At 40.7% G+C, this 13,855-nt stretch overlaps 1 protein-coding gene across 2 annotated transcripts in view; it reads left to right on the forward strand.

The window, feature by feature from the left end:
- The window catches only part of LOC311056549 (heterogeneous nuclear ribonucleoprotein A/B-like), a 14,254-nt gene extending 698 nt beyond the window's left edge, over positions 1–13,556 (forward strand). Inside the window, exons 2-9 of one of the 2 annotated variants that reach the window (XM_084073249.1) lie at positions 1,340–1,574; positions 2,090–2,258; positions 3,968–4,126; positions 5,055–5,186; positions 8,153–8,255; positions 9,103–9,255; positions 10,021–10,106; positions 13,090–13,556. In XM_084073249.1, coding sequence (XP_083929375.1) covers positions 1,369–1,574; positions 2,090–2,258; positions 3,968–4,126; positions 5,055–5,186; positions 8,153–8,255; positions 9,103–9,255; positions 10,021–10,091 — 993 coding nt within the window. In that variant the 5' untranslated portion in view covers positions 1,340–1,368 and the 3' untranslated portion in view covers positions 10,092–10,106; positions 13,090–13,556. The remainder of the gene's footprint in view (positions 1–1,339; positions 1,575–2,089; positions 2,259–3,967; positions 4,127–5,054; positions 5,187–8,152; positions 8,256–9,102; positions 9,256–10,020; positions 10,107–13,089) is intronic. The other variant, XM_084073250.1, reaches the window with a different exon arrangement.
- Positions 13,557–13,855: the final 299 nt, after the last annotated feature.

The following is a 13,855-nucleotide window of genomic DNA, read 5'->3' on the forward strand; positions in this document are numbered from 1 at the left end:
GTCATTATTAAAAGCGGCTCTTATTCTACCCGTTAGCTACGCTAGTTAGCCGTATTGTTATCAAACGTGTACTGATTGTTTTAACGGTACGTTCCAGCGTTTGATCCGCCACGTTGGTTGTTTTTTGGTGTAAATTGAAAGGCCGGTTCGTATGTGTGTGTATATTATGGATGATGCTAATGCGGCTAATGCTAAAGAAGCCCTGGCTGAATCAATGGCTTTTCATATGTTCCTGGTTTGGTTTGGGGCCTGGTTATCATTTCACGCGCGCTTCTTGCATATCCTTTAAAAACCTGAGCTTTGAGAGGATATAAATACAACCAATGGACCCCCAGGTCGTCCATTTGGTTGTATTTCTATGCTCTCAAAGTTCTCAATGATTATACTGAGGATATGGTGGGTTTTTACTGTGTGATTAGTGGACGGACTGAATGGAAAACTGTCCCATTTCCTGCTTTTGTCTCGTTTCGTCCCATTCAAACCAACACAGCTTCCTAATAGTGTCCCTTGTTTACAACTAGACCATGTTGTTCATGATCACAACTCAAACACAGTAGATTTTAGTTGTTTTGGTCTTTTTTTGACGTTTGGAAATGACCATACCAGCTTTTAGGCTCAAAACGAATGGCTGTGGTTGGTATTATTTGAAGTTGTGGTGATTGATGTTTGGGAACTTGTAATGGATAATACAAAATGTGATTTTATTTTTGAATGTCCATGTCTATACACTTGCATCCCCCACACAAATTTTAAGTTTTTTTTTGGTCTTGTCTATAAGTACATGAGTGAGATTCGTTGGTTTTGATTCCTAAACGATGTTGCAGCAATAACACAGAAATTACTCTAAATAATACCACCACGTAGAATGTTTAATTAAAAATATAATATCAATATTAAGTACAATGTATAATGTCAATATTAAGTAGGTATCATTCAAAATAGTACTCATATAAAGTAGGAGGCACAATAGCCATTTATACCTTCTATTTACTATTGCTAAGTATGTACAATAGTCAAAGTACAGTAGGAGGCACAATAGCCATTTATACCTTCTATTTACTATTGCTAAGTATGTACAATAGTCAAAGTACACTTTGAGGTGCATGGGTCCTACTTAAAATATGGTGTGTATGTGTTCGCTCTAATCTAGTTTAGAGTGGGGTCTGGGGACTCCGAGGGGGTTACAGGGGGTCCCCAGCTAAATTATTGATTGCAACAAGAGTGTACACACTCTCAAGGGTTATTAGGTGGTCTAGACCGTGACATTGTTGTCCTTGAAATTTGTTTGAGAATCACAGCCTTGTAAACTAATGTTAAAATTCTCCTTTCACTCTTCCAGTCTTTTATTTAAGTGACCAGCCATCAGCCATGGCAGACGCAGAGAACCAGTTCATGGAGACGTCGGAGGAGAACGGCAACGAGGGAGGCGAGGAGGCCCAGAACGGCGCCGAGCAGGAGGAGGCCATCGCCATCGAGGAGGTGGAGGAAGAGGGAGGCGAAGGAGTGGAGGGAGGCGAGCCCGGGGACGGTGACGGCGGCAAGATCAACGCCAGCAAAGGAGAAGACGATGCGGGGTGCGTGTTTTTTTGTGTGGACGACGTCAGGGATATTTTGGGCTATTCAAAAATAGCAGATCTACAAGCTCATAGCGCGTATATATCTGCAATTTTGTTTGAATAGCCACATAAATCTTACAATTACACAGATGCGTTCCCGGTCTTAACGGATTTAAGTTGACGATTAATAAGCACACTAAATAATTGTGATTTTTATTGTGTTATTGGCATTGAACATATGATACATTTCTATTTGCTTTTTTTAGGCTTCGTTTAAAAAATGCACAGGGCAGATGTGACCAACTGAAATATACAAATAAATCACTGACATGTTGAATCATTTTTATATATGTAAACATGGCTGATCTACAAGCTCATGAGTGCCGCACCATGAGCTTGTATATCTGCTATTTTTGAATAGCCAAGGAAATCTTAAGTGACAGAGATGCATTCCAGGTCTTGGGTTAAATATCTGCTTTTTTTTCGTTCCTCGCCACACTAACCGCCGATCCCCCGTCTTATTGTTTCTGCAGCAAAATGTTTGTTGGCGGCCTCAGCTGGGACACGAGTAAAAAAGACCTGAAGGATTACTTCACCAAATTCGGCGAGGTCTCGGACTGCACCATCAAGATCGACGCCAGCACCGGTCGCTCACGAGGCTTCGGCTTCGTCCTCTTCAAAGACTCCACCAGCGTCGACAAGGTGGGTTTTGCTCAAAGTGGCCCAGGGGCCGTCAACGTTTTCAGGCCAAGGACCCCCTAGTTGAGAGTAAAAGATGAAGCAGGGACCCCCTCTAAATTGTCTAAAATTGTCTGTTCAGATTTTTTTACTTGGTCTGCTCTTTTTCCCCTCTACACTATACCTCTTTGCCAAAAATAGCAGATCTACAAGCTCAGGCGTTGTGAGCTTGTAGATCGGCTATTTTTGGCTAAAGTTCTCCTCAGAAAAGGGATGCTATGAGGGTTCAAGTGGTTAATGTAAGAAAGAGAGAAATCATATCGCACAAGGATTTGGTGGCCCCCCTGTGATAACTCCTGTGAGGACCCCCTAGGGGCACCGGGCCACTTGTTGAAGACTCCTGATTTAACCCATTCAATCCGGTAACGCATCTGTCATTTTAGATTTCGTTTAGCTTGTAGATCTGCCACTTTTGTGAAAACTTCCACAAATCTTTGAATATGTATTTTTAAGCAAAACATTTGTAACTCTAATCTTTGCTTTCGGTGGGTTTGGGTCCCTGGAACAAAATATTTTGGGGGGGCTCCGCGGTCAAATGCATATCATTTTGGGGGTCCTTGACATGAAAAAGTTTGAGAACCACTGAAGACAGTTGTAGAATATATATATTAAAATATTTGCCCACATTTTCGCGATTTCAAGAAAATGGCAGATATACAAGTTCGAACTTGTATATCTGCCATTTTTGAATAGCCAAAGAAATCAAAAAATGACAAATGGCGTTCCTGCATTGACTGTGTTGAAACGGGCGTACAGGTCGATGTCTGTTCAAGCTTAGTTGCTTGTTGGTGTCGCACACTGAAAATGGAGACGTACCGGTACTTTTCTTTTTTTTTCCTCCTCATTTCTGATACCCGTAACTTGCGTATTGGTCGGTTCCGATACTGGGGTGTAATTTAAACAAATCTAGGACAGTTGTTTGCCAAGTGTGGTCCAGGGACTCTCTTTGTTCCTTGAGGGGGGGTTCCAAATGTCACTCGGTGTACAAATCCATTTGTTATGGGGGGTCCTTCAAATTAACCCATTAAGACCTGGAACGCATCTGTGTATTTTTTTCATTTGAGCTAAAACAAAGCATTATTTTACACTTTGGCTATTCAAAAATAGTAGATATACAAGCTCATAGCACGGCACCGAGTACAGCGCTACAAGCTTGTTGATCTGCTATTTTTGAAAAATCGTGAAAATGTGTGCAAATCTTTGAATATATTTTTTCAAGCGAACACTTGTAACTCAAATCTTTGCTTCTGGGGGGTCCCTGGAACAACATATTTTGAGATGGGGGGGGGGTCCGTGGCCAAATACATCCTTGACATGAAAAGGTTTGAGCACCACTGATATAGAAACATACGTTTTTTTCAGAATACTGTTGGGATTTAGAGGACATTTGTAGAATCGGCTTCAGGTTTTAATGGGTTAAAATGATGATGTAAGAGTGCAAAACAATCGTGCAACATCAAACAAAGGATACAAAATAATTGACTGTAAATGACATGGTATCGGACTGGCATACTCGCCGGAACAACTAGAAAATAAGAGCTGCAAGCTCATAACACGTCGCAGCGTGATGTGCTTGTAGATCTACTTTATTGGGCACTCGACTAAGTTTAAATGAAGGCTCTAGGAGGTAATGCTGTGTTGTAATGAAAACATGCGTCTCTCTTGTGTTCTAGGTGTTAGAACAGAAGGAACACAGACTGGACGGCCGACAGATCGACCCCAAGAGGGCCATGGCCATGAAGAAAGAGCCGGCTAAGAAGATCTTTGTCGGGGGTTTGAACCCAGACGCCTCCGAAGACACCATCAGGGAATACTTCGGGGCCTTCGGAGAGGTTTGTTGAGTGTTTGTTGTGTGTGTGTGTGAACGACAGACATGAGGGGTGGCATAATCATTAAAACAAATGTTATGTAAATTGCTATAATTCTTAAATTCCTCAAAATGAATAGGGGGTCGGGGGGAGGCAGGCACAGTCAGAGACTTTAACTCATTGTGTGAATTATTATTTCTGGCAATGTGGTCCCAGTGCCAGAAATGTCTCAATTTATCAGACAATGTCAACGAGGTCATCGCGACCTCATTGACATTAACTGTCTGATGTTGAAAATGTCTGGGCCAAAAAGTCATAGTAAAAAAAAATTGCTTAGTAGCCGAGATACAGCCTTACTAAGTTAAACAAGGAGTGAATGGAGCAGCAAATCTTCAGATAATGATATCTTGGTTTCTGATTTTTTTGAATTAAACACGTCAATGGCACTCAGTGAGTTAAATTATATCCCCTAAGAGTGACATTTTGCCAAACTGTATAGTTTTGTTAAGGGGATAGGTAACCCCAAAAATATTTTTTTTCTATGGATTAGTTGCCTTATGGAGACTTGAATTCATGACATTTTTTTGTTTGTCTCATTCCTAAAACAATAATTTGATGACCGGTAGGCAACGGTTCCGGTAGGAGACACAAAGGAGACTCTTTGTGTCTCCTACCGGAACCACTGCCAGTCATCAAATTATTGTCTTAGGAATGAGACAAACTAAAGAAATGTCCTTGAATCCAAGTCTCCATGAGGCAACTAATCCATAGAAAAGTCATTTTGGAGGTGAACTATCCCTTAAAGACCACAGGAAAATCATGAGTGATCCTGTCACCCCAAAACCACCGTTTCTCTTATTTGAACTCTTGTTTAGGAAACCACCTCTTACTGTACTGTACTCTCACTGTACTTTACACTCAACGTCTGGTGTCTCTCTTCATCCCTCTCCAGATCGACACCATTGAGCTTCCCATCGACACCAAAACACAGAAGAGGAGGGGCTTCATCTTCATCACGTACAAAGAGGAGGCCTGTGTGAAGAAATGTCTGGAGAAGAAGTTCCACACCATCGAAGGCAGCAAGGTAACACTTTGATCTGTGCTCGTTGTTGTGGCGACTCAGTCCATACGCAACGTTTTATTCTTCCATCACACGATCGTGATGGAAAAAGGCTGATCTACAAGCTCACACATAACACACGTGGCTAAGCTTGTAGATCTACTGTTTTCTGTCTTTGTCACTGTCCTGTCCTGTACGCGGAGCATAAATGAGGCTTAACCTATTACGACTGGGAGCGCATCTCTCATTTTTAAGATTTCTTTGGCTATTAAAAAATAGCAGATATACAAGCTCATCGTGCGGCATTGAGTACTATGAGCTTGTAGATCTGCTTTTTTTGAAAAATCTTGAACATTTTTAAAGCGAATATTTTTTAACTCAAAATTTTCGGGGGGGGGGTCCCTGGAACAAAATATTTTGAAACGGGGGTCCGCAAAAAAATGCATATGATTATGGGGGTCCTTGACATTATTCAACACATTATAGCAACATACGTTTAAAAAAAACTGTTTGTAGAGTTACAAATGTTTTCTGTAAAAAATATATATTCAAAGATTGTCACCATGTTCACGATTAAAAAAAGGGAAAAAAAGCAGATCTACAAGCTCATAGCACGGCACTCGGTGCTGCGCCATGAGCTTGTAGATCTGCAATTAAAAAAAAAAAAATAGTAGAAGATAATGGTTAAAATCCTAAATGACAGATGCTTTTCCCGGCCTTAATGGGGTGAAATTAGTGCTTGGTGCTTTTTACGTCAGTCATTTTCAAGTGGCTTGGTGTATCAGTTTTCCCTTCACAACCACGGTAGCGTTTGGAATGGATGACACCCTCACATTCATGCATGTCGGGGAAGTTTTTCTGTTGCCACATGAACGTTGCCTTGTGGTTTTATGGCAGTGAGTCAACATCTTAAAATGTTCGGCTTAGCCCATTAAGACCTGGAACGCATCTGTGTCACTTTTTCATTTGAGCTAAAAAAAAAGCATGTATTTACACTTTGGGCTATAAAAATAGCAGATCTACAAGCTCGTAGCGCGGCACTCGGTGCCGCGCTACGAGCTTGTAGATCTGCTATTTTTGAGAAATCGTAAAAATGTGTGCAAATCTTTGAATATTCTTTTTTTCAAGCGAACATTTGTAAATCAAATCTTTGCCTCTGGGGTTCCCTGGAACAAAATATTTTTGAGATGGGGTAGGTCCGTGGCCAAATACATATCATTTTGTGGGTCCTTGACATGAAAAAGTTTGAAAACCACTGACATAGACACACCGTTTTTTTCAGAAAACCGTTTAGAAGACATTTTGCAGAATGGGAACCTCAGGCCTCAAAGTGTTAAATGGCTACGTCCCTGCCAAGAAGTATTTGGGGTGTGGTTTTTGACTCGGCATGTGGAATGATGTTGTTATTGTGCGTTATATTGTTACTGTAATAAAGGCAGGTACACTGTGTAATAAAGGCAGGTACACGGTGATTTACAAACGAAACTGCAAGACCAATAAATATTAAACAGAGTTAGAGGGGAACAAAATGAACATGTCATGCATTGTAGAGAGACGACTGGTTACTTGGCTATCGACCTTAATGATCCCATAACAAATGTCTGTTAAAGATATTTTGTATTTGTATATTGGTATCACACACTGTATCTCAGGTTCAATGCTTCAACCCATAGTTTCCCCCTAAAATTTCTTTTTTTCCCCTACCGTTAGTAGGGATGCCACCGATTATTCGAATTTTCGAATATTCGTTACAGTCTCCATAATCGAAAATGATTTTTAAAATTCGATTTTAATAATATATATATTTTTTAAATTATTAAAAAAAAAAATTTTTTTTTTACTTTTTTTTTTTTTTACTTTTTACTTTTGTATGCCTTAGTTTCAATCAGAATATATGCTAATACTAATAATAGTAATATTATAGTCTTAATAATTGTAAATGGCCACAGTTTCAGAGCGTTTCACTGTTTCAGCCCAGCCCAAACATGAACTCTGCAGCCGCACTGAGGCCCCTGCTGGAAAGCATCCCAGCCCAAACATTAACGTAACTAATAATTGGGCCGCGCAACCCGGAAATGACCGTGATAATGCTAAAACAGGAGCGAAAAAAAAAAAAAAAAGAAAAAAAAAATTTGAAAAAAAAAAAAAAAAAATTTTTTTTGAAAAATATTTTTCAAAAAACGGTGCCGTCGAATAATCGAAAAATATTCGCCAGGGCTGTCCGAATTTCGAATTGGCTGAAGGTCAGATTGTGGCATCCCTAACCGTTAGTCACTCCATGGAGACTTGAATTCATGGATATTTTGTTTTTTTGTGGCATTCCAATAATTTGATAACCAGGAGATACAAAGTCTGTCTCCTACCGGTCATCAAGTTATTGGCTTAGGAATGCGACAAGAACAAAATAAATATCCATGAATTCAAGTGTCCGTGGGGTGACTAATCGATGCAAAGTCATTTTGGGGGTGAGCTATGCCCTTAACCCATTTAGACCTGGAACGAGTGCCCCGCGCTATGAGCTTGTAGATCTACTGTTTTTGAGAAATCGTAAAAATGTGTGCAAATCTTTGAATATTCTTTTTTTCAAGCGAACATTTGTAATCAAATCTTTGCTTCTGGGGGTCCCTGGAACAAAATATTTTGAGATGGGGGGTCCTTGACCAAATGCATATACATTTTGGGGTCCGTGACATGCAAAAGTTCGAGCACCACTGACATAGTAACATACGTTTTTTTTTCAAAAAACAGTTTTTGAAGACATTCTAAAATCAGACATTGTATAGAATCACGTCAGGTCTTAATGGGTTAAACAAATGCATACATGTGGTATCAGATCAGTGGAGAGACGTGGCGCAATTGCAGTTGCTAACATTTTCAGGCAGCATGGGAGGCATTTCCACTTCCAGTACTGGTATCGGAACAACTACTGCAATATAATGAAGATGCATAATGCTCATTGCTCTGTGTGTGTGTGTGTGTCCCCTTTCCAGTGTGAACTGAAGATCGCCCAGCCCAAGGAGGTGTACCAGCAGCAGCAGTATGGAGGCGGGCGAGGAGGCTACGGTGGTGGAAGGGGCGGCAGGGGCCGTGGAGGTGAGTAGGATGGGTTGCCCCGGCTGAATCTGTGTTTTCTTTTTGCAAACTGTTAATGAAGTAAAAAAACAAAGTACAGAAGAAATTGTAAAATAATGCTAAACGGATAACTCAAAAAATCCTGAGGGCTTGTTTTCATTGTGGTCCTGTGTATTCAATTAATCAAAGACGTATAAAGACGTGCTGTGCAAGACATCATCAATACTAGGAGCAGTACAAGTGTGTTAACAGAAAAACAGCACCGCTCTTAGCAATAATGACCTGTTAATGCATGCAATTTCTATAGAGTTTTTCTAGATACCCAAAGTCGCTTCATACCATGATTTGGCTGCTGAGCAAAACTAAACGGTAGTAAATTAAGAGGATTCTAAATGAGTAAAGACAAGGTTCCGATACGCAGACATGGCCGTTCTACGGTTAAATTAATGCATCGCTGTCATTTTAGATTTCTATGGCTATTCAAAAATGGCAGATCTACAAGCTTGTGAGCTTGTAGATCTGCTATTTTTTAAAACGGTATCATGTCAAAGAAATGTAAAGCCACGAATTCTGTCTGGTGTCTCTGTCATGAGGTTCAGTAGGTTTGAATATGTTAAAGAGTTAGGGGCTCAAGTAATTAAAGCTCAGCCCGTTAGATTGGGGAACGCATCCGTGTAATTTTTAGATTTCTGTGGCCATTCAAAAATAGCAGATCTACAAGCTCATAGCGTGCCACGCTATGAGCTTGTAGATCTGCTATTTTTGAATAGCCAAAGTCCTTGCTAACATCATGAGTGTTTGTCAGGTATAATGCACTAAAGTATTAAAAAAGGCTCGCATGGTTAACGTGTCTCACTCGATCTGCCAGGTCAGAGCCAGGGCTGGAACCAAGGCTACAGCAACTACTGGAATCAAGGTTATGGTAATCAAGGATATGGCGGCTATGGAGGATACGGCGGATATGGCAACTATGACTACTCTTCTGGTTACTACGGATATGGTGGTGGTGGATACGACTACAGTGAGTATTTGCCACGACGCCTAACGCACTAGGGATGTAATAATACTGGTATAGAATATCACAAAGGAAAGGCCTAAAAATATCTTTCAGTATCAGATTTGGCAAAAAATAAAATCTGATACAAATGTATCGTGTGTCAAGACTTAAGTGATAGCAAAAGTGACTTGATTTTCTTTCCCCCCCCCCATTGTCTTTGTTTACCACACAAAGAATGTTAACGTCTCTAATGGAGAAAGATTGTGGTCTATTTCAGTGGTTCTCAAAGTGGTCCTTTTTGGGGGGGAGGGTTTGTTTCCAAGGGATCCCCAGCTAAATGATTTGATAGTTATCAACCAAATGGACCCTTACAGGTCTGTAACTCAGAGTTAATGGGGCCTTAATGTATACCAAACACGGGGGGTCCTCGACTCCTTGAAATTAAACAGGTTTTGAGAATCACTGGCCTAGTTTTAGCCCAAAGTTTCACGTTCCTATATTATTCTGTTAAACTTAATTGATTGGATCGATGCTTAGTATTGGATAACATTTAGACTTTTAATTATTACCTTATTTTGTAAAAGTGCATCAAACAAAAAGAAACCTGTATTGCTACATCCCTAGTACACACGCATAACATGCCAAAGCCCCCTCCTCCTGAAGCGAAGCGAGTCAGGGAGAAACGGTGAGCTGAAAATCGTTTGGCTGAGCTTGAAGGGAAAACCTGCCTGACTGTTTGACTTGTCTCTGCACAGAAGCACTCAGTCGCCTCTCTCTCTGTCCCCGCAGACCAGGGCAATGCGAGCTATGGGAAAACGCCAAGACGGGGAAGCCACCAGAGTAGCTACAAGCCATACTGATCATTGTAGTGCAAGGTATGCTATGTCTTCATAGTCTAAACTTGTAACTACTACTACTGCCATTAATTAGACGGGGAGGGGGGGTTTATGATCGTAGTAGCAAACGACCGTTTCTAGAACCCCATTTGGTAATGACTAACAATTCTTAGACCCTTTTTTAGAGGCCTTTATGCCTGGATTTGACCTTTTGGCATATTGTGGGGGTGAGAGCAGAATAGCTGTTTTTTTTGGGTATAAAACGGCCATGCAGTTTTCATCCTGTGGCTTGTCAATTGTCATAGAATTTGGGCAATCATGATTCTTAGTTAATTCGACCTGCAAAGCATTGAATTCCCCTTGTAAATTTTAGTTTGGGGTGAAAAAAAATTACCTTTTTGAGCCAACCTCATCTTTTGGGGATGGATACGTAGTTAATTCTCTTAATGTAAACGTGAGTCACACCCTCCACAACTGTATATTTTTTAGCAGTAATTTTAACCACTTAAACCCTATATACTTAGTTATCCCCAGGGCTCAATACTAGAGCCGCTAGTATTTCCCTCTTAACAAACCCAAACAAAAACCCTTTAAGTGAAAATAGCAGGTCTACAATCTCGCTTATAGATCTGCTTATTTCCGCTGAACCGTTTATCCCAGAATAGGGATGGGGGAATGCTGCTTAGGGTTCAAGTGGTTAGAATTAGAAACTGCGACAAAAAAAACATTAAAGGCCCCACTAGCTGAAGAGCGAGGGTTCAGAAAATGAAGGTTTTTTTCTTCCAGGGAGATGGGAGACTCTCTGCTTTACAGCTGCAAGCTCCGAGCAACTTCACATTAGAGGGATGGTTCAGGTTGTCTTGGTTTTCTTCTTTTTTTTTCTTTTAGAAAGAAGCCTTTCTGATTCAGGTTTCTTTTTTTTTTGGTTGCATCCAAAAGGCTCATTGCTCCTATTTTTAAATCCCCGAGATATTTGAGATGGTAGGCGAGTAGCTGCTACTCTCGTTTGCCATTGAAAATGCAAGTCACCTCTAGAAAAAACACTCTTGGCATCACAAGTAATGCATTCTTTGTTACTATAGAGAATAACTTTGCAAAATGCTCATAATTCAGGAAAACATATTTAAGCTTTTGCAAAGTCACTCTGGGCCTGGCATGCGTATTGGACATGTCATTATAGGAAAAAATAATTAGCAGATCCACAAGCTCGCAACGCGTCGAGCTTATAGATTTGCTATTTTCGTACGGCCGAGTACGTAGTAGGGCTTAAGTGGTTAATTGTGTCCTCTGCTAATCCCAGCGACCAACACCAAAAAAAACTGCCTTTTGGATTAACTGGAAGAAAATGCAATAAATCAGCAAGGCTTCTTTTAAAAAAAAAACCTGAACCGTCCCTTTATTTGGAGACCCCTGTGCTTCTGCCCTCATAACTTTTCTAACAACGCTACGCTCGTCTAAGACCCTTGTCATGCCATACTGGTCTAACCACATGCAGCTCTCTGGCTTTATAACCATTACCAAATGCTATATATCTTTTTAAGACTCTTGGAATGGGACTTCTGCCAGAATTGACTGTTCTTCTGCACTTTATTTTGCTACAGCTGTTTTTTTTTGTTGTGTGTATTATGTATATGAAAATGTACTTGCTTTATTTATTTTCTTTGAATATTTTCATGCCTTAGCCCTCAAGAAGGACAGTGAGATTTTTTTGCCAAAGCATTAGCCAAGATTCCACCAATATTTAAATTGACGTGACAATAAAATTACTTCAATCTCAACTGTTGTTGAGATGACATTTACATTATTTAGGCGGGGATGACTAAAGCCAAATTCTAATACCCAAAATCTCGGCCACTCGCTCACTCACACTTGGTCACGCCAGCGTTACGGTGAAATTTGGTGACCTGCCGAAATATGTAAATCGTGTAGACATCACACATAACGTCAGTGTCCGAACGTAAATCATTGCGGTTTGTTTATTAGCACAGTTCAACCTAGCGGAATTTAGGCCACATATTTTAAAGACCTCCATGTAAGTTATGTGAAGTCCACAAGATGGTCACATATTTCGGCAGGTCACCAATTTCACCGTAACATCGCCATGCTGGAGCGACCTAGTGTGAGTGAGCGAGTGGCCGAGATTTTGGGCATTTTGGCTTAAGTTGGTGCTCTGTCTTAAAGACCGTGTCGCTTGCCCAACATGGCTGATGTGCGAGCGTGAAGCGCGTTGCATCCGACGCGGCGTGAGCTTGAACATCGGTTATTTTCGGCATGCAACACCATCATACAATGAAGTAATAAATTGGGCCTTAGGCTTGATTTTATACTTTGTTGCCCGCAGCAGCACAGGCGCTTATAATAATAATAGCACATCTACAGACTTGACACCGGCATTCAACCAAGTTTAACCCATTAAGACCGGTAACACGTCAGTGTGTCATTTTAAGATTTAGTTGGGCTATTCAAAAATGGCAGATCTACAAGCTCATAGCGCTATGAACTTGTAGATCTGCAATTTTTGAAAAATCGTGAAAATGTGTGCAAATCTTTGAATATAATATAAGTGAACGATGATTTCTCAAAAAACAGTGGCACTCGGTGCCGCGCTGTGAGATTATAGATCTGCTATTTTTCAATAGCCAAAGAAATCTTAAAATGACACGGATGCACGATTTGAGCCGTGCGCTAAGTGAACCACTTAGTTGACCCGGGAAGCCCCCCCCACAAGGGTCTTGTACTAGGACCCCCCTCCCTCCTATTTTTACTCTGAACGTTCCATCTACAAGCTCCAAACGAGCAAAGTTGTGAGCTTGTAGATGCCCACACACACACACACACACACACACACACACACACACACACACACACACACACACACACACACACACACACACACACACACACACACACACACAGACACAGAGATTAGGGATGCTAGGGTTAAATAAATGTCTCTGCCAAAGTTTAACATTAAAGCTCGGTTCCTCTTCGTTTCTCTCTCTCGTCTCTCCCGTCTTCACAGGGCTCTAGTGGTCCAGGCTAAGAGAGGCGGAAACGGAGCGACTTAACTTGGCAGGATCGACATCGACAGCACGCTGGACTGGACTCTACTTACCCCCCCCCCCCCCCACCTGCCCCTCCCCCCACACCCCCCATTTGACAGAAGACCATTTTGTACAGAAACCATCAGAATACAATGTAACTTTTTTTCCATGTGTTTTTTTTTTGTTTTGTTTTATCCTATCGTTTTTAGGTTTTATTTCTTTGAGTTTTTTTTGTTTTTTTTTCTTTAGTGTTCGTTCCCCCCTGCCCCCCCCCTCCTCCACATTTCCAGAGATGGAAGTGTAAATTTTTACTGTACTTTTTGGTACCTTTTTTGAGTCTAATGTATTGTAAGGGTTGTATTTTACATGTCTGCTAGCTTTACAGGAGAAATATTGGCGCTGTAAAGGAAGCTTTTTTTGGACAAAATAAAAATGATTTTCAGTATTTTTTTTTCTGTTCTGGTGTTTCCAGACTCTGGTCCACAACTTAAAAAAAAAGAAGAAGAAGAAAAGCCACGTTTATAAGAAGACGGGTTTGTTTTTTTTAAGTTTGAGATTCGGTTTCTATAGGTTGCTGGGCTTACATAAAAAGGGATATTTAAGATGCACAATTATTCGTTTGGCCAGATAAACTGAAAGGTGACGCTGCTGTAATTGAGACTTCAAAAAGTGTAAACGTTGGTTCTTTATGTGTCATAACGGACAACACGGCGTTAATTCGAGCATATTGGGAGTTTTCTGGTA

This window comes from Gymnoscopelus microlampas (assembly GCF_963454915.1).
Source record: "Gymnoscopelus microlampas genome assembly, chromosome: 12".
NCBI lineage: Eukaryota > Metazoa > Chordata > Actinopteri > Myctophiformes > Myctophidae > Gymnoscopelus > Gymnoscopelus microlampas.